This window comes from Cynoglossus semilaevis, chromosome 1, assembly GCF_000523025.1.
Source record: "Cynoglossus semilaevis isolate Cse_v1.0 chromosome 1, Cse_v1.0, whole genome shotgun sequence".
In the NCBI taxonomy this organism is placed as follows: Eukaryota; Metazoa; Chordata; class Actinopteri; order Pleuronectiformes; family Cynoglossidae; genus Cynoglossus; species Cynoglossus semilaevis.
The window spans coordinates 21,408,481-21,432,015 of NC_024307.1; the positions used below are offsets into that span (position 1 = coordinate 21,408,481).

The window sequence follows — 23,535 nt, forward strand, 5'->3', positions numbered from 1 at the left end:
AATGAGCATTACAACGCCTACGCCCCATATGCCATTACCCTCCATCCACGCGTGAATCTGCAAATGGGTCAATTTCATAACAGAACAATACATTTGGTTGCTAACAGGGAAAAAAATATATTTCGCATTTTTCTAATATGAAGGTTTCACTCCAACCACGTCGATTACATCGACTCGTTCAGCGTTAAAACAAACATTAAAACAAACATTAAAACAAACGTCCTCTGCTATAATGAGTCCTAAACCCCACCCGCCCCCAGACATTAAAACCCTTCAATGGACAAGTCCCACCCACTGACATGCGGCATTACACTACATATGTCCCGACCATACAACCTGCAGACAGTGGTACACTCCATGCAGAGGACAGTGCTACACTTAGACACCGGTGCATCGATGTAGGAAAGGATGATGGGAGGAAAAGGGGGAGGAAGGGTGCGAGTGGAAGCATTTGAGAAAGAAAAGGGGAAAAAAGGAGAGAGGTAGAGAACCAGTTAGTGGCAGCACCAGGACTGACACGGAAGGCACAGATGCACTGAATGAAAGACATGAGGGACAAAGACTGAGAGAGATGCATGGGCAGACTGATGGAGAGACAGACACCTCCTAGAGTTAGTGGTTCACTAGCAGTGACAGTGAGTGAGTTTATCGTCGTACACATTCACAGCTTATCTATTGGATTCCTAATCACATCTGCCGAGACAAGTACCTGGATGTTTGATAGAGTTGAAGGGAAGTAATATATTTAGAATATACAGTGGGGCTTCGAGGACAAGTTTAATCCTTTCCACAAGAGCACACGTATGTCAATCCAATTGTATCTACTATCTACTTAACTAAAAACTATAACTAAAAATCAAATAATTTGTTCAAGTTCCCCAGAAATTTTACATTTTAGTCGATCAAGTGTTTCAAATTTGGAATATTGTTGTACTTCTCAGATAACCAATGTTTTACATTTTATTTCTATATTTCTATCTAAATTATTTCAAACGCACGAATAGGTGAGACGAATAGGTGAGACGTCAACTTTGTACAATAAGAAACAAAAAAAACTTAGATTCTGAACCTGACCTTCCAGAGCATTCTAAATACTATTAATTAATTTCCTGATGTTAGTTTAAACCCTGTTTATCACGTGAATTTGTCAGAATATTTTCGGTTGGATAACAAATTTAAAATTCCACACATGTAGCAGACGGAAAACAGACCATCATCAGCATATGGTTTGACTTTTGAAAACAACATGTTACTGCCTGAGGATTAAAGTATAAATGCAGTAACAACAACAAATAGTGGCATGAACTGAGGCACAGTACTGTAACTCGTAAAACTCATCGTAATTTAATAAGAAACAAAAGTTAAACCTTTGCATTGTTTAATAAATGTAATAATTAGGAATCCAGTCGTGAGTCACATTCACGTGACACATCAGCAGATGTGAATTAGGTATTCCATTATTCACATTATTCCATTAAGACATTATTGAGACCCCCGACTAAAACCTGCTGTAAGTTTAGTTCATTTTTTATTGGTACTCACATATTAAATCATTTAATTATTAATCAATAAAAAGGAAGAAATAGCAGCACATTTCCATATGTACTGTATGTCTGACTCACGCACACATGCAAGTCCCATTGTATCACACCGAAGAACAGACGTACCTTCGACTGGACATCAGCGTTGTGGTCGTTCTGCAGGAGCAGTGCGGCCGACTTTGTGTCGTCTTTGCGTGCGGCGATGTGCAAAGCCGGCAAGCGGACCTTGCCTTTAGTGTCGTTCTCCAGCAAGATGGAAACCACCTGGTTGTGGCCCTGCTGGAGGGCAATGGCCAGAGGGGTGAAGCCATCCTGCATTTCAGAGGAGGGGGGGAGACAGGCATGTAAAGAACAACACTCTGAGAAAACAGCTGAGAAACAGTCAAATCAGGAGAGTCATTCTAAGACAGGCATGGGCAAAATAAGGCCCGGGGGCCGGATGAGGCCCGTTCAGCTTTTTAATCCGGCCTGCCAAACTTTTCAAAATTATAGAATTTATCTATATAATCATTATACTTCTGCCTTTTCCTTGCAATACCCACGTTTCCCCAATAGATGGCGTTGAAACTGATGAAAGTATTTTAGCATTTCAGCCTTTCTGCATGATTTTTACTTGTCATTTTTCCTAGTTCACACGAACCCTCCCTCTATCTGCTCCTGACTCGCCCCCCTTGTTTACTTTTAGGAAGATTGTGGCCCATGAATCAAAAGGTTTGCCCCCGCCTGGTCAAAAATGTTAGGTAGTTAAACTACATGTTTGATGTTTTAACATTTAATTTCAGATTCATAGGCAAAACATAGATAACACTTTGTGCTGACAAATATTTTAAAAAATTGGTCATGTATCGACCAAGGGAAAGGGGGGGGAATGAGGAATGAGGAATTGAACGCCTGACTTCCACGTGACTGGCAGAGATGCTTCTATATGTATTGTATAGAAGCTATATTGTATATGTAGGAGAACTGTGTCAAGTACTTCTATGAGAAACTACACTTTCAATGTTTTTTTTTTTACTTCCTGTCTATTACACACATCATCCTTAGAACACACACACACTCCTCTCACCTCTGTAGCAGTGCTCTGGTTGCCTCCATTCTCCAGTAGGTACCGCACCACATCCATGTGGTTTTCCTGGGCAGCCATGTACAACGGAGTGAATCCATTCTTCAAAAAAAAACCCGACATAAATAAATTAGACTTGAATGGAACCAAAATTACTGGAACTAGACTTTAGAAGGGGTACCGAACAGTTCCATCGGTGGCCGACGGAGACTCACCTGAGACTGTGCATTGATGTCGGCTCCTCGTTTCACCAGGACTTTCACTACTTCACCCTGACCAGCCAGAGAGGCTATGTGGAGGGCTGTGTTTCCTTTCTGGATTAACACACACAAAAAAAGACAAAAATAAATAAATAATCAAATATAAAATCTGAATCTGTACATTGGTGATGTTCACAAATTAAACCCATGGTTTGAAGTACTAACTACTACTATGTATATATGTAACTACAACTATATACTGCTAACACTTAGACCCTGTATCTGAGCTGTCAAAGAATCAAATATAAAATCTGAATCTGTACATATGTATATATGTAACTACTACTATATACTGCTAACACTTAGACCTTGTATCTGAGCTGTCAAAGGATTAAAATTCTTAATGTGATTAATCACAGGCCACCTGTGGACTAATTGTGACTGTAATTTGTAATGATTAATCATGATTATTCAGTTAGGCTGTTCTGACCTGACCCTAATGTACCCAGAAATGCTGGGTAGCTGGGTGACAATAGCGGATGGATGGTGCCTGACCCTAATGTACCCAGAAATGCTGGATGGTGAAATTATTGGTTAAATAAGTTCATACATTGAAATACTTTAAAAATATTAATTAAGATCATATTAATTACACAAATAAATTTAGGTGATTAAATGTTAATACTGACAACGTTAAATGCAATACAAAGCGAATAGAAATGTACCCAAATGTAGTGACAACTGTAAGTGTTATACTGTAATTATGTGTAATACATATTTTATCTAAGGCCCAGGGGCCTCTTCCTGCCCGCGAATCACAAACTTCCGGCTGAGAAAATAATTATAATAAAAGCAATATTATTAAAAACAATTTATCCTTGAGATATGTATATTTTCAATATTCTTTTATTTACTAAAATATTTCAGTTAGTGATTGTGTAGTACAAGTGTACTAGTTGTTTGCACTGTGGTATGTATGTTAAAAAAACTTTTTCTAAAATATCTCTCTACTTTGTTATCGGACATCAAACACTGATGTAGCCCTATGTACATTGAAATGATGGAGGCAGCAGTGGCCATCTGCTCAAATGAGTTTGAGACCCATGTTTAGATGGGAAAAAAATTTAATAAAATATATATGTATATATATATTTATATGCTATATATATATAAAAAACTGTATGACATGAGAGTTGATAATAATAATAATAATTAAACAATAATTAAATTAATAAATACTACCACTACTACTAATAACAACAACAACAATAATATAAATATTTTAATAATAATATTCATTCGTGTTTCATTTCCACTTTGTAATTAAACCTAAATTAATGTGCGTTTGCAGAAATTTCCCAAGCCACAGCAAAAAAAAAAAAAATGAAAATGCCAGACTTGAGGGCCTTCTCATCAACAGTGTTGAACTGGAAATGATAATGTGTTTACACACCTTGAGACGGGTTTCATTTCACAGCGACATTAGCATGAATCACAGCGCTCCAGCTCAGTAATAGGTCGACCTTCTCCTGTTGCAGGAGTCGCCACCGTCTACGTTGCTCAAGCGTCGCTTCTGTTTCATGTTTACAACTTCACTATCCCTATTACTTTCCCCTCAGCCTCGCTGCGCCGCACTAACTGATTTGATACTCCAAGTTTTTCATAATAAATGAGGTCAGGCTCGAGCCTGCAGAACAGGAGGATATCTTCACTATCATTACTGCACTACTGAGGAACTCACAGAAAGGCTAAACGCTAATTAGCAAGTAGCTATATATTGAATTATATTAAATCTAAAGTCATAAAACATTATTGTTTATAAAAATAAAAAAGGGATTAAAATAATAATAACACATGGGAATTTAATCTACCTTGAATATAGGACCCTTAAACCTGTCACAGATTAATGCTAATAAAAAAACAAATATATTTATGTTCTGACCTTGGATTCTATTAGCAAACACAAATGTACGTGATTATCGCACTTATCAAAAGGTTAGTAACAGAACAGGCTACTGTAGGAGTTATGGATTCATCAGCTTTTTAGCCTGCTTCTGACTGTCGCCATTACACTCGTGTCTGCTAATCAGGTAATGTTTCGCTAATGCTAACGTTTTTTAAATTACAAAACAAACGAGTTTCACAAAAGAAATCAGAAACAGAAAACCATCTTCTAAAAATAAAACAGAGATTTCTCTGCTTGCCATCTGATTGTAAATAATCTTAATGTCACCCATCAAATTAATTACAATCAATTAAAATTCAGAAATGATTTTCTGAAGCTACTGTTAGCTACTGTTAGTGACTCTGTCCTTTTATTCTCCTAATATAAAAAAAATCCATAAAAAATGCCCGTTTTGTATATAATAAGGTATTTAGGAGTTTTATTACTATAAAAAACAAAACAAAAAAAACTCCTACCTTTGTGGCTGAATCCACAGCCGCCCCTCTGTCCAGCAGTTCCTGCACCAGATCCAGGTGTCCCTCCTTTGCTGCCAGGTGCAGTGCATTAAGACCATTCTAGAAAAAAAGCAAACAAACATGAAGGCAAGGTTAGCAAAACAACATGGCAACCTACAGTATGTGATATGGAGAGAGGAGGTGTGATACCTCCTTATCCTCCTCCTCCTCCTCCATGTCCACAGCTAACTGAGGCTGCTTTCACTTCTGTCTGTCTATGTTTTGATCATGTGAGAAGCCGGTCTTCCCTCCGACAGGAGGAGCAGATTGAAATTCCAAAGCTGGTGATTAAAGCTGCAGTGGATGTTGTGCCATGTTATGTTGTCATGAGACAGAGCCAGTCATGGCTATGAGGATATAAATAGTCAGCGGGTGTTGTCACGTCAAACAAATATTGACTTGGGTTCCATTCTGGGACGTTGTGTTTGGAGCTCAGCCGTTAACTTTAACAGAAATCATAGTTTTTGGGTCTTTAACCTGGGTAGGTTAACAAAATTAGGACAAAAACGAAGTGGATGATATCTGCCTAATAATAACTTACCCACAAATATCCTGAGCAGAATTCTTTAAATTAATTGAATAAATATTGTTGATTTTTATTATTTGCCGCAAAATGGCTAGCTAACAAACTTATTGAAAAATATTACCGTAATTTCCAGACTATTGAGTGCACCTGAATATAAGCCACACCCATTCAATTTAAAAAGAAAAAAATAATTTTAACTTTGAATTTTAATTAAATAAATGCTTTTTTTTTAACATTGCCTCTAATGCGGGTGGTTACACGTTAGCTCCTTCCTGCTTCGGCGACCCGACTGTAGTTGAAGGAGAGTGATCACTACAGTTCTACTAGTATAACATACAGTAGCCTACCAGAAAAGTCATTGGTCGCTAGTGCTATTAATGTTGTTAGCCTGAAAAAAATCCATAAGTTAGCCGCATCATTGTTTAAGCTGCAGAGTTCAAGGTGTGTACAAAAAATAGCAGGTAATAGTCCGAAAGTTACAGTATTTACAGTTTGACGGAATTTTAAGAGGTTTGACCAGTTTGGGTTACAATCTAGTTAACATTTAACTTCAAATTAAATATTTTTGATGACAAATTGAAATGGTTTGTTTCCATAAAATTCCTCGCACACACGGTGACATTTAGATGAATACTACTGTGATCTCCGACTGTGGACACTAATAGAACTCCTTTAGTGTCATATTGATTGGAAATATAATTGCACGTTAATGAATATGATTTCAATGTTATTAAAGAGATTTCTAAAAGTATACAGCATTTTAAATCCCAGTATGAATTCCAGTCTGTGAAAAAGAAACAGTTTTACTTGATATTTGACACCAGTAAAACGTTTTTCTATTTTTGTTAAATTAAACAGCAATATCAGGACGATTAGAACTAAATTTCACATTAGCTCAAAACAGCATAAAATATTCTCCATGAAGGAAGTAAGCTTTAGCTTAAAGTAGCTTTTAGCACCTGCAATGACTTTGCGCTCAAAGGATGGACCTCAAACATTTCTTATGTTTAGCATAATGGATATGAGAAAGTTGTGTGGAATTTTGTAGACAGACATTTAGTACGAGAAATACGAACAATGAATTCAGTTAGCATTAGCGCTAGCGAGGAAGTAGCACGGCCCAAGAGAGGGATAGCAAATAGCTAAACATGAACTTGGCTAAGTGTAACAACAGAAATTAGCTACCCAAAGTGGTGAAGAGAAACAGGAAACAACCAAAACAGACCTCAAACTTCTTTAAAACAAATAAATGGTACACGTACAAAAGCTAATAACTGAGTTGACAGCTATTGATAGATGTCCAACAGTGGTGGAGGAAGAGCTACAGAACGTGGAGGACATATGAATGATGAGTGAATTATTCATTTCATTTTTACACTCACATCTCAGTGACCCCCTGGTTCCCTATGAATTGGGGACATTTGTCATCAGGTCCCTCTATCTGTCCCACTCCACCCCCTCTAATGTGTCCCATAGATGAATGTATATTCCAATAACATTTAGCTCTCACCTTCTACTTTTGTCCCCACACACGAGCTTCCCAACCCTTTGGGTCCTATTTATCTTTTGACACCATCTCTCTGTCCTGACCTTCAATCACCTTCAGAAGGTCCTATCATTTGCCACGTCTGGCCCCGCCCACTCCACTCTCAGCAATTTATAGTTTACCTCATTCTATCAGCACCTCATATGAGCACAATTCGTCAGGGTGTGATTCCCTATTTTTGGTTCCATTTATTTCCCCTGTTTTTGTTAGGGCATAAGGGGAGTGAACTGATATAGAGTAATCAAAATATATATGCTTGTCAGCATGGACATTTACATGTAATGTTTGTTAAGAAAATTACAGAAATAGGCATATATTAAATTGCATTAATTAGTAAAAATGTATCTTGGTTCCATTTATTTCCCCTGTTTTTGTGAGGGCATAAGGGGAGTGAACTGCTATAGAGTAATCAAAATATATATGCTGGTCAGCATGGATATTTACATGTAACGTTTGTAATGAAAATTGCAGAAATAGGCATATATTAAATTGTATTAATTAGTAAAAATGTATCTGATAGTTATAATCAGATTCAAACAATGCATTTTACTACATGGACAGAATTACACACATTGTATGTCCAATAAGTCCACCGTGTATCCACTCCATCATTGCTCTAATACAGGGGTGTCAAACATATGGCCCACAGGCCCAAACCGGCCCGCTTGGTGAATTTTGAAAATAAAAAAAAATACACAAACAATTCATGTTCAGTAAATGTGTTGTAAATTATATTTCACTATAAATAATGAAAATAAGAATTGTATTCACATATAATTAGGATTAAAAAATGTTTGTAATTCTTTGTATTAAAACAAAGGGGAAAAACATGGACCTGTTTTTTATATGTAATTATATTAGAATTGTACTGGTCCGGCCCACTTGACATCTAATTAGGTTGTATGCGGCCCCTGAACCAAACCATGAGTGTGACAGCGCTGCTCTACTATCATGATGATATGAATGAAACAATTGTCTAATTCAGGGGTCTCAGACTCGCGGCCCGCAGTACAATATTTTGTGGCCCCTCACCTTAAAATTAAGGTATAATATCAGTGTGGCCCGCGGAGAAAGTGGGCTTCCGAAGAGCCAATCAGCAAGCTCCCGCGCGCCGTCCCTTGTCGGGGCTGGGCTAGGCTAGGCTAGGCTAGGCTACACCAGCTTCGTGCACTTCACGCTTGCAACAACAGCACGGCGTGTAATGAACAGCCAGACAGCAGTCGCCTTTGCGCTTGCCATCTCTCGTACTTTCTATCACAAATGTCATGATGAAGCGCAAAAAGAACGGCGACTGTTACCGGGTTGTTTATCGTGTACGCTGCTGTTACAGGTAGAAGCGTGTGACGGAGCACCTGTAGCTGCTCTGACACTCCCCGACCGGCGTCTCTCGCTCTGGCTCGAGAGCGGGAAGCGCTCTCCCGGTTAAAGGACGCTCCGTCACAAACCGGAAATGACGCCAGGGGCAGCGCTGCCTATGACAACGTGAGAGCATTCTCCACAAAACTTGTGTTATGGAAAGCCCAGCTCTCTCAGACAAACCATTGCCATTTCCCAGCATGCAAGACACTCGTGGATGCAGGCACACCATTCAGAGAGAAATATGTTGATGATATTTTGAAGCTACAGAAGCTACACAAGACTTCAAGACGCACAGAGACACTTTTCAAATTTTTGCGGATCCCTTTACCTTTGATGTGCAAGATGCCCCCCCCTGGGGTTCAAATGGAGCTCATTGACCTGCAATGCAACTCTGACCTCAAAGCCAAGTTCAGGGAGATGAGTGGAAAAGCAGACAAGCATGGGCAATTTTTGAGAGAATTGCCCCCCAACTTCCCTGAGCTGAACTTCAATAAGTCCAAGTACAGGTCTTAGACTTCCTGATGATCATCTTCAAGCCATACTGAGGGTCTCAACTGCTTCCTCTCTCAAGCCAAATGTGGTTCAGATTTGTGAAAAGAAGCGCTGTCAAGTATCTGGCAGCAAGGAGTAGGCAAGAGGAGCCATGTTCAGAAGAACCGTTCATGATTTTCACTCAATGTTCCATTCATGTTCAAAACACTGCATGTTCAGAAGAAATCATTAAAACTGTTAACTGTTAACGTTTGAGGACTTTTTAAAAAAAACTTTATTGTGGAATCCCTTACGCGGCCCACCCTCACCCAGACTCTGCCTCCAGTGGCCCCCAGGGAAATTGAGTTTGAGACCCCTGGTCTAATTGGTTGCAAGGAACTGATTCATATTGTTGACGACAACTCCTGAAGCTAAATGTTGAGTTATACCTTGAAATACTTTTGCTGACATTTTTTTCATTAAAAAATTCAAACCTTTGGACCAGTCAAAAATAAAAACAGGTGTAAACATGTTAATCATGCATAAATATTATCATCATAAATATTATTTAATCATTGGCTACCTTGTGATTAATCAGAGATTTTAGGAGTTTTAATTGTTGACATTCTTCAAATGGACTTCAAGGCTCCGAGGGCAAAAATCTGAGCTTTTTTTCAGGGTATTTTAACATATTTTAGCCATTAAGATTACATTTTGAAAATTGGTAATTTGGTCTGAAGATGCACTGGTTTGGAAAGCATTTACTTTTTTAAGGTGGAACAGTGGCGAGATTAGAATTATTTACAAAGGCAAAGGATTGAAATTTTGGAATTGATGCGGTGGCAAGAAAAGCACCAAAAAGTATTGTAAAGATTCAGGATGTTACAAACAGTTATTTCAGAAAGATTATAGGAAATTGTGTAAAATGTAGTGGCAAACTGTAAAGTACCTTCAGAACTCTCTGTAAAAACGCTTTATCTTAGAAGGCTCATTAAGAGAACCTACATGGACTTCCACCTTCGTGGAGGGTACGCCTCGATCAGGTCACTAGCTCCCTGAAGTCTAGGATACATTAGCGATCGTTCATTCATGTTGACATTCACAAATTCCGCCAAAGTTGCTGATACATTTGCCAGAGCATTAACTGACACATTTGGCCTTGAACAAACAGGGGGAGCCTTGAAGGAAGAAAAACAAACCAACAGGTAAACCTGGGATTAAAACTAGGAACCACAGCAATTGGAGCTATATCAAAACAGAGCTGGGACATTAGCTTAGACGTCTAGCTGCAACACAAGTGGGTTCCAAAACAACTGTTAACAGCACACTCCAGATAATAATTGCTTAGGAAGCAGGATGTATTATAGCGGTGACACAGAATAAATCCTGTGGGTATTAAAAACCATTTACTACGGCGACCAGCAGGAGTACTTCATCGCTGTAATTGAGTCATAGAAGTCTCATGAGTGTCCGTGTGGGTTTGACTGCTCTCACAGACTTTTTTTTGGGGTCTCGTGTGCTTGTGTGAGACCTTTCTTTAGGTCAAACACCATTTGTCAGTGAGAGTAAGTCAGACATCACTGTGATGAATTGTCAGATTGTGTCGATATTTCGGCTTCAAAGTACTTTTTAGCGCCACACAGGCGCCCAAAATATCTTCACGGCGACAAGTGCACATCAAAAGCAACACGGCGAAGAGCTGCCGGCAAATGTTGCTCTTCCTCATCATGTGGCGTTTGTTTATCGGGGCCGGTTACTGTGTGCGTTGCTAGCACAGGCCTGCTGTCGACCAATCAGCTTTCGCTGTTGTTTTTAAGACTGGGTGGATTAGGAGGAGTCAAGATGATGACTTGAGCTAAGAGGAGAGCCTACATCTAATCAAATGATGTGCTATTCCAAGAGGCAGCTAATTAAAACTAACAATAACAATGGATTTGAACGTTGGGGACATGCAGATCGAAAGGCTAAAATTGATAAACCTATTCTAAATGATACTGGACTCAGCTCTTACGTGTGGTTTAAATGACGACATCCCATAAGTGAGCGACTGAAGAGTATCATGCCCATGACTTACCTGGTTGCAGGTACTGATGTCCACTCCTCCTTTCAGATATTCCAAAACTTTGTCAATGTTCCCTGCCCTTGCCGCTCGCAGGAAACTGGTATTGCTGTCAGACTATGAAAAAAAGAAAGAAGAAGAAGGTTAGAAGGAAGAAGGAAATAAGGTTAAACGGTGTTAACATTTTACCACATCTTATTTCAAGTGTCTTTGTTCCCAAAGTTATTTCTGTAGAGTTACAAGGTAATAGACATGACAGGAGGGACTTGTAGTATTAGTGGTGTATGCACTATATTAGCGCATACATTTTTGGTGGTTGTGTTTTTGGCCTGTGAAAAAAGGATTTACATTAAAAAGGAACTTGAAGACTAGAGCTAGAGAAAGACATATAATAAACAAATCCCACTGATGTGTATTTCATATTTATAATATTAAGCTTTGGTTGTTCCAGATTCAATGTTTCCGCAAAACTAAAATTTGTTTCTTTATGAAAAAATTCAACTTTTTTTTTTTAATAAATATTGAGTTTGAACCGCGACTTTGTCCCAGTTTTTAATTTAAGCCCAGATTTAGATATGGTGTCCTACACGGACCTGTTCACGGACCTATTTGGTTTTTGTATAAACCTAAGTGGCAAAATTATATAACACACTGTGCATTAAGGTCATTGTCAACAATTGTCATGAATAAAAGTTATTATTATTATTATTATTATTAAGTTACCGTAATTTCTGGACTAGATGCTGCTACTTTTTTTAACCCTTTGAACCCTGTGGCGAAGTTCATACCACTAGTGATCACTGACTTTTCTGGTAGGCTACTGTGTGTTATACTAGTAGTGTATGTCTGTCTGTTTATGTTCTGTTGTGGTCGGAGTGGCTGATAATAAAGACTCCAACTTCACTGTTTCTGTTTACCTCTGCTGTGGACAAGGACAAATTGAAGGGAGTTAGCCCCAGAGCTAATGTTAGCTTCAGCCCTGGAGCAGATCACTAAGTCTCCTCTGTGCATTCCAACTACGGTCGTGGCGCCGACGTTAGGAAAGAGCTAACGTGTAACCAGCCGTGTTACAGGCGGCTTATATTCAGGTGCACTCAAAAGTCTGGAAGTTATGGTAAATCTTAATGAACACATATTAATTATATCACTACAAGACTTTGCAGTTTTAGGCTAAAATCATTTTCAAACATGTGAAGTCGCAGTCACGACAAACAACTACTGCGAACCAGGCGAACTGCTTTTCCTCCCAGCACAGCAGTGTGGCAATAGTTTCATCAGCGCCTGCTGAAGGTAAAACCCATGAAACAGTTTCCCCGCTGATAGAGGACACGTCCCCTGTCGGTTTTTGGATGTCTGCAAGACTGCGCTTGGATCAGAACCAGAACTGTAGGGAGGTACCGTACAATGATTTAGCATTTTCCTCCGTCAAGGCTCTCGGCTCACCGATGCCGCTGGTGGAAAAACACGGTGGAGTGCTTATTTTTACTCTAGTCAGACTGCGCTACAGGGAGGTCACAGGTCAGATACAAAAATACTGCGTCAGCCATCTGAAAGTGTCGGAGACTCGCTGACATTTTACCACACGTTTCGTTTGTTTTCGTCTCTAATTGGTGATACATTTTGCGTTTCAACATGATTTTCTTTTTGCAGGCTTGTTACTGTGTTGACAGATTCAAAGAAGAAGCGACGCAGCGTCCATGATCAGTAAACACTGCAGCGTTGATATTTACTTGTATAAATTAGTCCTGCTCTGATGTTCGTGGCTGTCGGGCTGCTGCAGAGAGCTGCACTGCATCACTCACAATCACAACGACTGCCAAAAGGAAGCACGTCCGCAGTGACACAGTCACCTCAGACGACCTGGCTGCTCTCGTAAGTACCTGTACTGTAGTATACGGTATATACACCTCAGACGACCTGGCTGCTCTCGTACGTACCTGTACTGTAGTATACGCTCGTTTACGGTCACATCAAACTCAACTATGTTGTTATGCTGCAGTTGAGTCAAATAAGTACTGGGGATTTCAAAGTGTCGTCATATAACCAGAGAGGGATTGGTTCGATAGCAGACTTTCTTCATCAACAACAATATAAACGTGTGAGCTACACTGTTTAACAAGTATTTAAAAAACAAGAGAATTGGAAAAAAAATATATATCAAGAAGAAAGACACAGGCCATGAAGGAAAGGGAACAACACCAGAATCCAAAATCTGAGCTCAACCAATTTTGTACCAAGGAATGGTCGGCTAGTATCGGTAATACCGCGCCATCTTCATAAAATTTTCAAAAACATCTTTTAGACTTTTGTCTGTTATTATCGGAGTCTGAATGACCTATTGTTTTGAAACATTGCCTGATAAAAAAGTAAAGGGATATGACTGGATTCTTTTTGAATGAAGTAAATTAATAAAACTGAAGTACTTCTTTCACTGTGTCCCACTGCGGCCTGGTATCAAATGATCTACGGACCGGCACCAGTCCCCGGACCGCGTGTTGGGGACCCAGTTCTAAAAGACCAAATCAGGTCATGGACTCAGACAAAGCAAAAACCATGACAACGGAAGATCCCAAACATCGACGCTAGATACGGGAAGCCGTACTTGGAGGAACTGCCAACTAGTGGGAAACATGGACGGCCTGCCAGTGTTTACAAGGGCGTCCTTGTCTTCCAAAATACAGCTGATAAGTACATAAACAATTAGAGTACTAAACCTATGAGAAACGTACAGTAAAGTCACAAGAAAATTGTTGTATCTAGGGATGTCCAATAATATTGGTTGACCTCTGCCTTTAACCTGGGGTACTTCTCAAACAGTGCGGCTAACCTTGGGGAGGCGGGGTGAGATGCTTCCAATAGAATATGGCACACTGGACATAAGTGTAGCACTGCTGTAATGCTTGAATAATAACAAGCCTCCAGTCACTAGGTGGCAGCAACTCATACAGTGGTTTGTACAGATAGAAATATACATGTTATCAGGTTCTCAATAGTAGACACTACTCTAACTCTAACAACCAACTGGAAGGATGGAAAAACATTTAGATGTAGACAGTAGGAATGCATGGAGAAAAAAGGTAGAAAAAAGACGATGAGTGAGAGCAGAGGTAATGACAGTACGACATTTATCTCTCAACTTCAGGGGGTTGAAATGTTAAGGCACCAGTTCTCAGTGAAAACTCTTTACGTCAGCGTACTACAGTACTGTACATCCTGATTTAGCTTTTTGGGGTTTTTTTTTCGGTCATGCCTCATTCAGCAGCAGTAGACAAGGACTATTGATACAGCAGAGTATTCAATTTTTGCCTGTGGTCTTTATGCAAACCTTGTTGAGATCGTTTCTATTTTCCAGCACGACAACAAAATTGAGCTTAGTTGTCAGATTTATACGAACCGCAGCAATGGTTTTTTTTTTTGTTTGTCAGTTCGTTAGGGTTTTTCACAATTGTAAATATTGAATATTTAATCAAAAGTTGAAATTAATATTTATGTTTTTCATTGACTAAGTAAAAATGTTGCAAATATTGAATCTTAGGTCCAAAACGCACAGACAAATATGCTGCTAAGTACTGTAATTAATTCACAAATCCAAAGTAATTTTCAGTGTCAAAATTAAAGTCTGCAACAACTAGTCACTTGTAAAATTTTAAAGGAAAAATAAACAAAATCTGTTTGTTTGTTTTTTTTAATCCGAGAGCATTAACCATTGAAAAAAGACTGTCCGAAAAAGACTAAAAAGACTAAAAAAAGACTAAAAAAGACTAAAAAGACTGTCATGATCAGTAAATATTCTTGCTAACACTAATTTGGTTTAGCCAATTGCATTTTAGGTGCAAAATTAGGAGCAAATATACTGTACATTATACAATTCCGAAACCACTGGGACGATTCGTTTTTCACGTTCCACGTTTTTTAAACTTAACAGTCCTGATTTAAATGTAAATTTTATAAGTAGCTTTTGAGTCCAAACTTTTATTTCTCTAAACACACAACATATACAACTATTTTAGCTTTGTTTTTTTTACAGCATCTCCTCATGCTCTGTACATCTAACTGGGAATCTAGCTGTAAATCATACAACAGTAACTCATACTTTTGAATAATTTATCCAGTACCATAATGTTGTTTCTTAATTATAACTAAACACGTTTAAATATAGAGCATATACATTATTTATACCAGAGGTTCACAAAGTAGGGGGCACGTCCCCTAGGGGTGGTGCAGTGCCAATGCAGAGAGGGATGGAATGAATGATTGAAAAATAACGTAGCATATTGTCCAACGCTGTAAATGTTTAACAAGAGACTTGGAAAAAAATCTGATCATAATATTGCAAAGAAGTCCGTTATTTTTAATTCCTGCTCCCGTTTTTTCTCCTGTCACCCATTCAATTTGCTTTGAGCAGCAGTAGCAACACCACGTAGTGCACCCTCCGTCCCTCCCAACTCACAAAATTTCAATCTTGCCAAGTGACCAATGTTGGCAATCCTAGCATCAAATGGAGTTTTCTACTATTGACATGATCTTTATGACCCCGCCGTCTAGCCCAGATATAGGCAAACTACGGCCTGGGGGCCGGATGCGGCCCGTTTAGCTTTTTAATCCGGCCCGCCAAACTTTTTCCAAATTATACAATTTATTTATTTTACCATTATACTTCTGCCATTTCCCTGCAATACCCACGTTTCCCCAATAGGTGGCGTAGAAATGTATAAAAGCATTTTTACTTTTACATGTCATTTATCTTAGTTCACAAGAACTCTCCATCTTCCTGCTCCTGACCCGGCCCCCCGTTCAACTTTAGGACAATTAGGGCCCACGAGTCAAAGTTTTGCGTCTAGCCCCACCAAAATACATGTGATTAAAATATTATGTGACTTCATAATTTCTTTGTGACATTCCAGACAGGAATGACTTTGTAATGGAAGGTTATTTACCTCTCTACAAATGTATGCATTACTCCACCTTGTTTATCAAGGCTGGGATCACAGCATAAGACATTCTAGTTGTCAGCGAGTGGACAGATGGACACTGCACCTCTTGATTCCATGCGGCGCCACGCACGTCCTCACAAAGTTGGCATTGTTTTTCCTGCCGCACTGCACAAAGCAGCCAATCGGGGTTGTATTATGATAATATCCTCACATTCTCCTCAGAGCTGCCCAGACACATTATTCAAGACACTCCCTAATCATCCTTCGGCAGCGGCCGGTTGCTATGGTGACGGGAATGGCAGACAAACAGAGGCTTTAATTGGACGGAGAAAAGAAAACTTCTCATTGTAGACAAAAATACTTGTGAGAGCAGGGCACGAAATCTCATTCATTTACATTCCTCTGCGTACTACGCTAAGTTGACATTAGAAATACAAAAAGAAAAAAAAAACACTTAGCGGCTAATAATGCTAACGGTTTAGTTACATTTTTGCCGTGACAATGTACTTCGTCGTTTGTCGCAACTTACGTTTCCAATGAACAAATGACGGCGCAAAATTGAATGACATCGTCTAAGAAGACATATCAGCTCACACCGGCCTTCAGCAGCTCAACTGTATCTGAACAGTAGGTTGATAAACCAAAAAAAACTGTCTCCTCCAGATGAGACACACCTGCTGCTGATCAGCAATCAGCAAAGCCTGGCTGCTACCAGGGCCTGATGATTCCTGAAGTAGACAGAGCCACTTGTTGTTGATGGGGTTTTTTTAATGTTCCTAATTCCTGTTCTCTTCCACCTCTGACTGCTGTCTGTTTGCCTGGACCTCAACCCGCCATCAGCACAAATATTAATAATTTGTATCAGTAGAGTAATAATACTCGATAGATATCACAAGATCAATACTCCCATAACTAGATACCTGTCCTGACAACTTGTCAATTATCCTTAATAATAATCTTGATTTCTGGAGGCATGTTAAACTTCATTTTAGGGGGTTTTGCAACACTTAAAATCTCATACATAAAGTATGTAGATTGAAAAATAATTCGCTGAGCTTTAAAGGATAGTATATGGGTATTTTTAAAGGTCTGTTATGTGATGTCTTAGCTGGTTTATTGGCAGAAAATCGACTATTGTCAATTGTCAATAGTCAACAAAAATTGTCTGTAGTCTATATTTATACCAATTTGTTGGAACAACTTTTTTGTACTGTCTTTTTTGCAACTGAAAGTCATGAGGTTCCTTAGCTTTTTACAATCTGTCATCGCACCGTAGAAGCAACTCCAACCTTTATTCTTTTAATGCATAACTGTTCAGTCAGTCCTTGAACACAAGTAAAATTTTGAACCTTCCCACAGGTGGTGAGTCCAGTGGAAGGTACCAACCATCCTAACCAGGATTCGATCTTGCCCAGGAGGTGAACCCTGGGGTTCCACACCAATGACAGAGACATTGCCTCTGGGCCAAAGCGCCACTACAATATATATTAAATACATTTTATTTACTACATTAGTGTGTCATATGAACATTTTCTATCATAATCAATTTTCTGTCTGTGTTTATGAACTTGTGAAGCGTGACAAAGGAACCTCCTCAAGTCAACGTTCTACATCAAACATTAATTTCCGGAATCCTTGCAGGAGAAGAATCTCTATTAATAAATCATAACCAGACTCACAAACAAATATGCATAGAAACAGGCTGGAAAAGAGACAGGAGAACACAAAAAAGAACACCCTGCTTGCTGTAGACAAGCTTCTTTTTTTTAGTTTTTTTTTTTACTTTTCATTATGCAAAGAAAGCTTCACTGCAGATGCATCAAATGTTACAGTACTTAATAATCAAACTATTTATGGCTCTTTTATGTTATATTTATAGCCCAGGGGTGAAAACCACAGTCGCCTCCTGCAGTAATTAACGAAACACTGTCTCTGCCTCTTTGGGATGTTTGCACCACCTCACACTGACACTACTGCTGATGCCATGTTGAAAGGAACGTATGTCCCATCAAACTGCATTAAGTCTCAGTACATTTTCTGATCAGAAATAGCCGTCAAGATCTCAAGGTCTGTTTTCAGTTGAAAACTGCACAGAACCCGAATAAAGATTTAATATACAATATATAAAAACATATTAGCAAAGCTAATGTGTGTTTGACAACAGGCATGGATAGATAGGTAGATAGGTAGATGGATAGATGGATGGATGGATAGATGGATGGATGGATGGATAGATGGATGGATGGATGGATAGATGGATGGATGGATAGATGGATGGATGGATGGATAGATGGATGGATGGATGGATTGATGGATGATAGATGGACGGATAGATGGACGGATAGATGGATGGATAGATGGATGGATAGATGGATGGATGGATAGATGGATAGATGGATGGATGGATAGATGGATAGATGGATGGATGGATAGATGGATAGATAGATGGATGGATAGATGGATGGATGGATGGATGGATGGATGGATGGATGGATGGATGGATGGATGGATGGATGGATGGATGGATGGATAGATGGATGGATGAATGGATGGATGGATAGATGGATGGATGAATGGATGGATGGATAGATGGATGGATGAATGGATGGATGGATAGATGGATGGATGAATGGATGGATGGATAGATGGATGGATGAATGGATGGATGGATAGATGGATGGATGAATGGATGGATGGATAGATGGATGGATGAATGGATGGATGGATAGATGGATGGATGAATGGATGGATGGATAGATGGATGGATAGATGGATGGATGGATGGATGGATAGAAATTTAAACAACAGTACAGCACTAAAACAACAGTAAAAACACAAACAGGTAAAACACAATAAAATACAAACATAAGTAGCAGCACACTGTCAATGAATGAAGGCCCTGATAAGCTACGTAGAAATATGGGTAGGGAGCAGTCAAAGGTCGTAGGTGAGGGCGTAGACCACACAAGAATAGTCCTGTCTAAAAACAGACGTGAGAAGTCTAAAGGGAGTTGACCTACTGTATCGTACAGATTTATTAGGATTAAACAAACACTTTCCATGTCTTTAGAGACCCCTGTTTAAGGACATGTTTAATGTGTAGTTTTAAAAGGGTAGCCATGATATTTGATATTTTCATATTTCAGCCTCATGTGTTGTACGTTGAAAGAAATCTGACCTAAGGCCTTTAGAATCAGTAGTGTGGCGCCTGGAGCCTAAAACGAATGGCAAAGAGATTGTTTCTTTAACCAATCAGTTGTTGAGTTGGCATCAAGCTGGCGTAGTAAGGCCTTCTAACTGGCCCAGAGTTCCATTGGCGATTTGATTGGATGGTCAGAGAACACAGTCTCGAATCTAAACTGCAACTAGCGACGTGCATGCTCGAAAATTAAGAGGACGTTCTCAGCCTTAAGTGAATTGAAACTTACGCCATCAATACACCAGGACTTTTAGCATTAGCATGGATAGAGACATGAAAGTTCTTGTTGCTAGAAGTGGAGTAATTGAGTAGTGAGTAGTTTTTAATAGTATTGCAGTAAATTATGTTTTTATTGATGCGTATTGATGAGTTTGTTGCTTCACAGTAGTATTGACGTTATCATGGCTACATGAGTTAGCATGGAAGTAACGACCCTACATCTCTCCTGTTCTGCTCTTTCTATGGATGGTTCCTATACATGTAATGATATCATAAAGATATGGATTAATACAGGCAGGATGTCACTGAAGGCCTACATGAGAACATGTGAGTTCCAAATATTTAATGCTGTAAAAAAATAACTCTTGACACGATGGCAAGATGAGAACAAGAGACAAAGTCCTTGGTTTTCACAGGAAACAAAATAGATACAAATAAACTTGAGACCATTCCGGCTTCCTAAGCATAATTCTAATTGTGCAACTTCTCCAATGTCAACAAAGTTAACAAGATCAAATCATTACTTGTTTGGATCAAGATATGCGAGACATTTGACCTTCAGATGGACGTCCATCCGCCTCTCACTTCTGCCATCTTTAACTACATCCCCCCCCCCCTTTTTTTAGGCTGAGTCAAAATGCGGTCAGCCCACTGACATACATTTTGGTTCTTTTGCTGGTAGAAAACCCAGAGTAAGCGAGTGACACGTTTTGTTCCATATTTCAAGTGGCAACACTGACATGCTGCTAAAGTCATTATGTAGCTTTTCAAATTAGCCTCCAGAGTTCACACGCAGCTGTGCAGAGGTACAAAAATGTCACACCGGCCTTTAAAGGGAGAGGAACAGGAGTGGGAGCTCGCTCAAACAACTAGTCTCCCTCCCTCGCTCCCTCGCTCCCCCCCCAGACTTCAACACATAAGATAAGCTCTCTCTGTAAACACAGTAGTGGGTGATTTATTTATTTACCTTTTCTGTTTGTTACTTAAAGCAATGTACAGTTTTCGCAGTACAGTGTGGTTGTAAACATACTGTATGTATCAGCGAAATGCTAACGTGACTAACAACACGTTGTACAGCAGCGGAGCCACTCTCCAGCCCTGTGACAGCTAAACATGTGACTACAATAAAAATAACTGCGGATTTAAAAGCAGCACCTGACGCCGACTTCCAAGCGGTTCCGTTTCCACACATTTAATGTATGCGCGTATCATCATATCGTCTGCCAATAACTGTCATTCAAAATTAGTCGAATAAAATAATAACAGCGTGTTGCAGTGTCGCACCTGCCGTTGTAAATCTCTTACCACTGTAAGCGCTGGCTGCACTGGGAAATGGTCCGGACAGTAGTACTCCGGTGGGGATTTCAGGTCCGGGTTGGACTGACTCCCTAATGTCCTCAGACCCTTGTCCGACCCACACACCTTACACATGGCCGCGTTGCCCATGATGCTGGGTATTGGGGTCTATCCCATCAGAGTGTGAAAGGAATCTAAGTTAGATTTTAAACAAGACTGTTAATCCACCTCCATCACCATCTTCCTGGGGGTCCCGATCCCCTCAGTCCAAGCCAAAACCTTACCTCCCTGGAGCCTAAGCCCGGCTCCTGTCCTCAACACCTAACCACTTGACTGGACTTGTGTCCTGTTACTACTGGCAGAGCAGCACGGCGCTGGCTTTTTGCTCGTTGCTAATTCCAACTGTGACCATTGACTAACATCTCCTCTCAGCTCCACCACCTCCCATCCCGGCTATTTTTACACCCACCAGTCCAGCTATGCATGTGGAGGGCAAGAGAGAGAGAGAGAGGAGGGGGGGCGAGAGGGGTCAGTACAGGGCAGCGTGCCAAAAGCAGGACAGGGGAGGGGGCAATCCCAGACACTAAGCATGTAATGATATGAGGCAAATATTTTTCTGCCAGGTTTTAAATTAGGCACGAGTTCCAAAGGTGACACTGAAAACCAAGAGTGAAATGAAAAACCAGCAGGAGAAGAAAAAAAAAAGACCCTGACAAGTCATTTTACAAATATGGATCAGGTGTTTCAATAAAATACGAAAATTAACTTTTCCTTAAGCACAAATGGGAAGATACGGTAGACACGTGCCATGTACAAAAAGTATAGTATAGTATTCCTTAATATCGTATATCTTAAAGTAAAGTAGGGTGCATAATACAGTACAATAAAGTATGCTGTCACATAGTACCAGAGGTGGGACCAAGTCATTGCTTTGCAAGTCATAAGTAAGTCTCAAGTCTTTGCACTCAAGTCCAAGTCGAGTCCAAGTCAAGACTAAAAAGTGTCAAGTCCCAAGTCCTGCCGTTTCTGTTTCGAGTCCTTTTAAACAAAATAATAATATATTTACACAGATCACTTTGGGTTTTGGAGAAAGTATCAAGTCTTGTCGAGTCAAAGGGCTCAAGTCCAAGTGAAGTCACGAGCCATTGATGTTAAAGTCCAAGTCGAGTTGCAAGTCTCTTTACATTTTGTCAAGTCGAGCCTAAAGTCATCAAATTGATGACTCGAGTCTGACTCGAGTCCAAGTCATGTGACTCGAGTCCACACCTCTGCATAGTACAGTACAGTGTAGTATAGTATATTATGGTACAGTATAGTACAGAGTCATAAACATATACCAGGGGTGTCAAACATACGGATCGTGGGCCAAAAGCGGCCCATTGTGGGTTTCAATGCGGCCCACTTGATGAATTTTGAATGTTTCCTTTGTCTAGTATAATAAAGTACAAAGTCATGTGGTATAGTATAGTCTCATTGTCCGGTTTGGTATAGTAGTGAATAGTACAGTACAGAGCTGTCACTAAGATATATCAGAAGATCACGTCTTATGTCGTCATGTGTTCAATAGATTAGGAGACCGTTGTTATTACTGCACTATGAGCATGGGATATATGCTAACGAGATGTGACCGTTAACTCCTGGCCTACACCAGTACTTCTTCTATGGAATATGGCACGCTGGACATAAGTGTACCACTGCTGTAATGCTTGATGATGATAACAAGCCTCCAGTCACTAGGTGGCAGCAACTCATACAGTGGTTTGTACAGATAAAAATATACATGTTATCAGGTTCTCAATAGTATTAAAACTTTGGGGTACAAACAACATGCTGGCGTTCAGGGATATATTAGCATTTAGCAGTCCTGAAGTCAGGCTCTTTATCGTGACCTTTGACACATGCTGGAGGAGAACTTTTAGCGCTCCAGCTCCCACTGTGACTTTTGGCATGACTGTTATCTCAACGCCTCTTGACACGCTCGGTTTAATGGAACAAGGCGTTTTGTTTTGCTAATGCAGATCTGTGTCACAATGTGGCTCAGAGCGCTACGGTATTGATTCTTCTTTGCCGGATGCAAATTAAAGTCACCAGGACCTTTTCGCTGCCATTGATTGGCTCTCAGGGTTAATGTGAAACAGCTGCTTCACACCTCAGGTTCCTGCCACTGTCACTGAAACTCTCAGTGTTTGTCCTATAGAGGATCGGATCCTTGGTTGACTTTGTTCACTGAGCGTGCGTATGCTAGCATACGCACTTCAGGACCCAACTGTGACTGTTGGAAACGTCCACCAAAGAGTTCACAGCCACTGAATGTAGGAGCGTGGGGAGAAGAATTTCCATTGTTGAAACGGTCACAGAGACCACATGACAAAGCAGCTTTGGTGTTTTCTATGAATGAATGAATATAAACAGAGTGAGCAAGCACGTGATCAACGCAGTTACTACATAATCAGACAAGCCCGAGCAAGGAGGCCTGGAACACAAACAACTGAAGCTCAAATACAGATTAAAAAAAGACTCAAAAACTTTAAAATACTGCAATACTCAAATAATAATAATAATTCCCGTCTAATAAGGTAGTTTAGTTATTTACATTAACATTTGTTTGACTAGAGCAGTACTTCGCAAAAAGTGGCTGGAGGGGCGCAGTAATGTGTTGGGG

At 39.8% G+C, this 23,535-nt stretch overlaps 1 protein-coding gene across 10 annotated transcripts in view; it reads right to left on the bottom strand.

Moving 5' to 3' along the window:
* Nucleotides 1-23,535, bottom strand: part of ank2b (ankyrin 2b, neuronal) — a 94,445-nt gene that overhangs the window by 59,804 nt on the left and 11,106 nt on the right. For 5 of the 10 annotated variants that reach the window (XM_025057217.1, XM_025057213.1, XM_025057203.1 and 2 more), the window contains exons 1-6: nucleotides 20,883-21,131; nucleotides 11,241-11,342; nucleotides 5,226-5,324; nucleotides 2,820-2,918; nucleotides 2,608-2,706; nucleotides 1,668-1,853 (exon numbers count right to left, since the gene is read on the bottom strand). In XM_025057217.1, coding sequence (XP_024912985.1) covers nucleotides 1,668-1,853; nucleotides 2,608-2,706; nucleotides 2,820-2,918; nucleotides 5,226-5,324; nucleotides 11,241-11,342; nucleotides 20,883-21,023 — 726 coding nt within the window. In that variant the 5' untranslated portion in view covers nucleotides 21,024-21,131. Of the gene's footprint in view, nucleotides 1-1,667; nucleotides 1,854-2,607; nucleotides 2,707-2,819; nucleotides 2,919-5,225; nucleotides 5,325-11,240; nucleotides 11,343-20,882; nucleotides 21,132-21,157; nucleotides 21,426-23,535 lie in introns of those variants that run through there. The other 5 variants (XM_025057232.1, XM_025057228.1, XM_025057224.1 and 2 more) reach the window with 4 other exon arrangements.